Here is a 6,554-nt window from a genome sequence, read left to right as displayed (position 1 = left end):
ACATCCCCCAGCCTTCTTTTGGTTGTCCATCAAAGAGCCACTGCATGTGAGATTTCATTTGCTTCCTTCTTCCGTTACTTGGGTTTTTTTTTTTCTTTTCATTGCCCTGATCTGGGAATCGCCGGATTTTTGTTCAGAGCAGAGACTGATGGGAGGACCTTTAAACCTTAAACCAGTGTGACTTTCCGCTTCTGTGTGTTTGGTTCCTTTAGAACCAGTTTGAAAACTGTGGATTTAAAAAGAAAATCAAAAAATGAGGAAAACAAAAAAAAAAAAAAAGCAAAAAGATGTGCTGCGAGGTGAACTTTCTGCCCCAAGCGCATGGCCCCGTGCCTGAAGGAACGGCTTCGGAGTTGCAACGCACGTCTCGGGAGGCAAAGGCCTACAAGACTACTAACCACTGTCAGTCGTTGTGGAGAGCAGTGGCAGACTCCTAAGGTGTGGGGGACAGGGACGGGGTCAGGGTGTGAGAGTGCGTCCGGCCTGTCCACCTGCCCGACCCTGCCCTCCCCAGAGACACTACCCAGGCCACCTCACTGTCTTCCCCAAGGACTGGACTCGAGCACCGGTCAGCTATCAGCCGGCCCTCGAGCCACGGAAGATTAAACGAACCTTCCGCAAGCGCAGTGAGCAGCAACAGCGGGAAGCGGTGGATTTTTTATTTCTTTTTGGAAGTCTGCACTATTGTTCAATAGGATCTGTTTGGAAAAAGAGATTCAGCTTTTCCGTTCTATTGAGATGGAACACATTAAAAGACAAAGGAAAAAAAAGCCTACAATGACAACACCCCCTGCCCCCCCCCCACCTACCCCCAAGCACCAGGTAAAGATGTATCGCCGGGAGGGGGGGGGCACGGGTGGTGTCGTCTTTAGCTGTTTTTGTTCCATTTGATTTGATTTCTCTTCTTGTAGTGTTGTGCGCGTGGGAGAGAAGACATTGGTGAAACAGTGATTCACTTAAAAAAAAAAATGGAAAAAAGAATGCAATCATTATTAGAGGTCTTTAATTTTTGTTTTCATTTTCTGAAAATGTTGTTGAAGTGGAGAGAGGAGTTGGAGGATAGCCCAAAAGGTGTATGTTCTGGCTTATCAGGTTGGATAGTTGAGTGAGCCTTTGTAAATGGGATTGGTAGAATTCTACTTTAAATAAAGTGCAGAAGGGCAGCCTTAAACTGCCAAGGGATGGAATTAGTCACACAGCATTGCAGTGCTGGATATAAGATTGTGTAAGAAGCAGGAGAAAAATGGCAAAAATGGCTTTGATAACCGACTCAGAACATGTGCGTGTTTTGACCAGTCTGATATTCCTCAGGCATTCAGGGGTTGCTCTTCTGTGCAACTTTGATTTATCATGGGCCTCTTCTGAGCAACCTGTAGCCTCCACTGTTCAAGTGTTTAGAAAATACTCTTCTAAAATCTTGCAATAGAATGAAAAAAAAAAACTTTGACAAACAAGCTAACCCTTAAATCACACACACAGAATCCAGAGCAGTGCTTCGTACTTGTCGGAAGGCTGGTTCTGCCACAGAAGTGAAATGGCTATTGCGACCGTGTTGGTTATTTTCAGTCTGGGCTCTGTTCCCAACAGACGAGTGGATGACATCATACTTGAACCTCAAAAACATTTACAGAGATTAGCTACTGTTCTGTCGCAGACTCGCAGATCGAAAATTGACACGACAGCCCTGCGATAACGCACCGAACCGGTGCTGGATCGGCGCAGAGGAGCTTTTCATATGGTTTGGGGTGACTGTGTCATGTCTGCTAACACTCTTTATCGCCACGGGCGCCCACACCGACAGTCTGTATCTGGCCCCTTAGAGATTTGGCATGTCACTATAGTTAAATGGTGTGTGAGGATCTTGATCCTGCTCCAAAACAGTGACAGAGACTGAAAACCTATGTAATGTAAAGTGTTGGTTTCTCTGCCTAAGTTTGTAAAGAGGGCCAGCAGTGGTGTATTGGAGGCATTGAGTAAAAGCAATGCTGTGTCTTTGGAGCAGGTCTCTGCTGTATTCATCAAAACTAGTCTTCTCTTGGTTTTTTTTGTTTTGTTTTTACCAGTATTGTAATGTAATTAAGAATGGTTGGGGGAAAAAGACGATTGTCACAAAAAGTTCTTTCTAATGAAAATGCGCTCAACAGGAGTTTGAGTGGAGGCTCGTTGTTAGAAAAATAAGTCATATGTCTACTGAGTGACACTGGCAGAACACAGTGAACCCTGAGAAACTCTGCAGCAAAGTACATGGGCTTCAACATGCTGACCTCATATAGAAGAAATAATGGTATTGTTTCTCTCTGGTTATTCAAAATAATTTTTGACAGCACTGAGATTTTACAAACCCAGTAGTATGACCCTGTGAAAAATAAAGAACTACGTGACCCAGAGCACAGTGTTCCAGTGCAAAGAATTTGGGTTGCCCCGCCCCCTAGTGGGTGGAATCAGAATAGTTGTATGCTTGTGAAAGGCGAGCATTTCCAACAGAAGCAGTCTGAGGTATTGTTTAGTTTTCAAAACAGCCAGCCTCTTCCTGACCAGAGCATATAATTCAATCTTAAAGTATGTTTTGTTGAATAAATTACCAGGGTGTATATTAATCACCAAAAAAAGGGGTCTGAATGATCATAACGATTTAAAAGGGTCATTGAAGTTCCAGGGAGAAAAAGACTGATAATTTGAAAAGGGTAGTAAAAGAGCGCAGATTGGATGAATGTGATAGGGCTTGTTACCGTCTGTGCTGTCACTTTGTGTCACAACTGTGGTGTCATCGGGGGGGAAAAAACTGCTTGGGCAACTCTTATTCTTCTTTGAATTACCAGTATCCTTAGTTCTTTATAATGGGATGAAAGCGATATTAATCCATTAGTTAACACATCCTTATTTTCTACAAAAAGACATTTTTAAAAGGTGTGTTAAAATATAGCATTAGATATGAAATGCCGATTGTAAAAAAAAAAAGTATATAAAAACTGTCAAATCATCAAGAAATGCATTTTCCATGAAGAAATCCTAAAAGGCCCGTTGTTCTTGACCTGAAAATCCACCGCCACTTCAATATTTTCTATCATTTTGACTTGTGTTGTTTATTTGATTTTTTTTGTTTGGATTTATTTTCCCTGGTTGGTGAAGTCTGTCACCTGTAATCGCTGTAAGACTCCGGTATCCCTCTCCTTTTCTCATTATTTTGCTGTAGGTTTTATTTCTGTCTCTCCGCATCGATTTACTGACAAATAACAATGTGAAATAAAGGATGCTGTATTATTGTTACAACCCGCGTCACTCTTCTCCATGCCTTAAACCAGGTACATAAAAAAGGTAAAAGTATCTTTGAGAAGCAGCCTGAATGCTTGTGAGAAATTAAATTTGCTACCCATCAAGTCAAATATAGATCAAAGTAAAATTAAAATGCTTTTATAGTCACAGTGCACAATGGCTACTGGATAGACTCCTGTCATTCAGACCACTAATGAATTGGTAAAGAAGCCCAGTGTCCACTGCTCCCTCTTCCACCTCTATACAACTTTATTTAGGCCGTTTTAATTTAATAAGTACATGTATTTACAGGCATGATGGAGAAACACTTTTAGAAAATAAGATAAAATCAAATGAGGAAAGGTTCCATGCATTTACAAATCTTTGACTCTGCACTGCAAAGCTGTCACTAACAGACATGCTTGTGGGCATGTCAGTACAGTATACCTGCATCTGTGTCAGTGATAGCTGGTTCCCTGAACATGTCTCAGCAAGGTCTATAATAGACAACATATATAGTATAACATGGTGATGTGGGTCCATGAGTTGGATCTCTATTGTGTCAAGCACTTTTTTCCCCAGTAAATGTTCTGCCCTCATTCAATCTTCCGTGTTTTGAACGAGAAAGACAACGGCGTCACTTTCTCTCTCCTGCCATCAGGAAGCGGTGTGCTTCTCGCAGGGCGTCCTGCAGGTCTTTGTACCTGGCCAGCGTGCACGCCTCGTCCAGACCGACCCAGCGGTAATCCTGGTGCTCCTCCGACAGGGTGACCGCTGTCCCGGGGTCCTTCAGCTCAGCCAGCCAGTACAGAACCACCTTCCGCCTGCCCCGCACCTCGTACCGAAGCTCACTCAGGAAGCCATCCACAATCCTCAGCTGCTCCCCACCCAACCCTGCCTCCTCCTGGGTCTCCCGGAGGGCGGTGGTCATGTCTTCCTAGCCCAGGTCAACATGACCTGAGGTAGCAGAGCGGGAAGAGTGGCACACAGGCAAAAGGGGAAGGGAGAAAATGTCATTTTAAAATGGGGCTTATCTATCATGATGGTAGCTTCCAAATAGGCTGATGGACAGATCACACATAGATGAAATGAAACCTTTAGGGTCCCAACGTGAAGGACTTTGGCTGAGAGGAGCATAAGGCTAACAAGCAGACAGCAGACACCATGTATGAGAACAGAGTAACAATACACATCCCGGCAGGTTACACACTGCACAGCTGTTTTAATGTGGCCTATCTGCTGTACCTTTTGGCAGAGTGCAGTGGTGCTCACCATATGAGGTCTGGAGGAGGAGGTACTGGATGCTGTCTGAGGGAGGAGACTGAATCAGCCTCCGGAATATGAGTCCACACGCCCGCAGAGCCAGTGTGCTTTCAAGGAAGCAGCAAGTGACTGAAGTCAATTCAACTCACTGGCACAGGCGCAAAGATAGGAAGAGCTAAATTATCAAAGTCAACTAAAGATGGTGATGGGAGAGTAAGGATTTGTGAACCCTGGGTGGAGCTATCACGCCTCATCAGTGACTTGGTGACTTGAGCCAGTATTTTTTTTCCCCACCATAGGAGGCAAATCATGGGATTGTTTCATACATGTCAGAAACTGATAGCATATAGCTTTACTGACTTTAATGAAGCCTCACTGAGCGTAGCCTACAGACACCCTAATCCATAATTATTATTAGTGACTCAACAGTGAAGCTTAATGAACCTATTGAACCGAATTATGGGTGTATGAGCTACGATAAGCTGTCAATATGAACTCATTTAAATATGTTGCTCTTCAAAGCAAAACATTACGATTAGTTCAAGTAACTGAGTTACTGACTGCACGAGAACATACGTGGGCGCAGCCATTTCACAATCCTGAAACTAGCCCCTTTGCTCCTCCTTCTAAACTAACCAACTGCGTGGGGGAAATAACTGCTCTAAAGCCCTCTGAAAGCTGTAGGCTTAACACGTTATCAAGTTACTGATATATTAAGTGCACTTCCTATACCTTAGAAAACATGTGTTTTTATTGTAATCGAACATCCTCCATTTTACTAGCCGGCTAATTGTTTTGCCGTTCCTGGTAAAATAAATCACTCTAATTTCGCTACGATCCCCCTCTAAACCAACTCCAAACTGAAAAAAGTCACTACGTTTGTTCCCGTACATGTTTAGTCTCGGCATAATTGGTTTTTGAAGTGTTCAACACAGTTTACCAACCTGTACAGAGTGCAGAAAGAAAACGCAACACTGGATGTTTTAGTTCTGATAGTCAGGTTTATTCTGAAGCATATTTCCTGTGCATCAGAGTTCATAGTTTCCCTCCGGCATCCTACCCTCTAGCGCCATCTACAGCGTAGGTGGACAATAGTAATATTAGTTATTACTATATGTTTGTGAAAAATGTGAAAAAAGTGAAAAATAGTGATATTCATGAATTTCATTACGGCTATTTCAACCCTCTACATAGTCAAACTACCAATTTATCTCGTCATGCTAGCACAGTGTGGTACGTGGCTAGCTAACTGACAAGCACATGTAGCAACAGTCTAGCCGGCTAGATTACCATACCATAAGTAAACATGGCATGCTTGCCACCCAGCTAGCTACTTCGTTTCGAGCTAGCCAATGAACCGAGCTTGCATGTATAATCTAACAAACTGACGACCAGTTCCTCACTGATTATGGCAAAGAACACGGCAAACAGCTAGCTATATTAGTATACCCAAAGATCATGTATGTTACTAAGTTCCAATACTAACACAAATCTGGTTTGTCCATTTATCGTAAACTAGCTAGTCAGACAGCTGTTTAGTTTATACAGTTGTACAGTTTGGACAACCCACACATAAATTCGTGGTGGTGTTGATAATATCGCCCTCGTGGTGCACACGCATACCCCTCTATTCGCTGAAGATTCATACGTAAGATGTCAAGGGGGCATATTTAAATACAACACCGGAAATGAGCGCAGTGGCATAGTTTAAGGATAGAAATCAAGCGAGTTACCTAAATGAAAGGCAGAAATATTGATTTTCATATCTGTGATTTAGCTAATACATGAGTAAACATTCAGTTTAAAACCAATGCAACAACCTATAAGTGACCGATATGATGTTTTGTATGCCCTTGTCAAATACTGCTAAACTTATATATGTATGCGCTTCTTTAATGGTTCAGGCAATGAATCAATTTAGGCTATTTTATGTTATTTATAAAATAATATGATAATCCGGCCTCATTTTTGGTAAAATTAATCAGTAATAAGGAAATAACTGGGTGGTTATTATTAACATTTCATCTTTGATTGTCTTC

At 42.4% G+C, this 6,554-nt stretch overlaps 1 protein-coding gene across 1 annotated transcript; it reads right to left on the bottom strand.

Moving 5' to 3' along the window:
- Positions 1-78: 78 nt before the first annotated feature.
- On the bottom strand, positions 79-5,560 carry nudt2 (nudix (nucleoside diphosphate linked moiety X)-type motif 2). Its single transcript, XM_036529462.1, is given in 3 exon segments — positions 79-4,209; positions 4,498-4,622; positions 5,460-5,560. Coding segments are annotated over 3 exon segments (540 nt in total). The 5' UTR covers positions 5,555-5,560; the 3' UTR covers positions 79-3,889.
- Between the last annotated feature and the right edge of the window lie 994 nt (positions 5,561-6,554).

The sequence above is a fragment of the Megalops cyprinoides genome, chromosome 5 (assembly GCF_013368585.1).
Source record: "Megalops cyprinoides isolate fMegCyp1 chromosome 5, fMegCyp1.pri, whole genome shotgun sequence".
Classification (NCBI taxonomy): Eukaryota; Metazoa; Chordata; class Actinopteri; order Elopiformes; family Megalopidae; genus Megalops; species Megalops cyprinoides.
The sequence above is the reverse complement of the archived record's forward strand: the minus strand, read 5'-3'. Positions and strand labels throughout refer to the sequence as shown.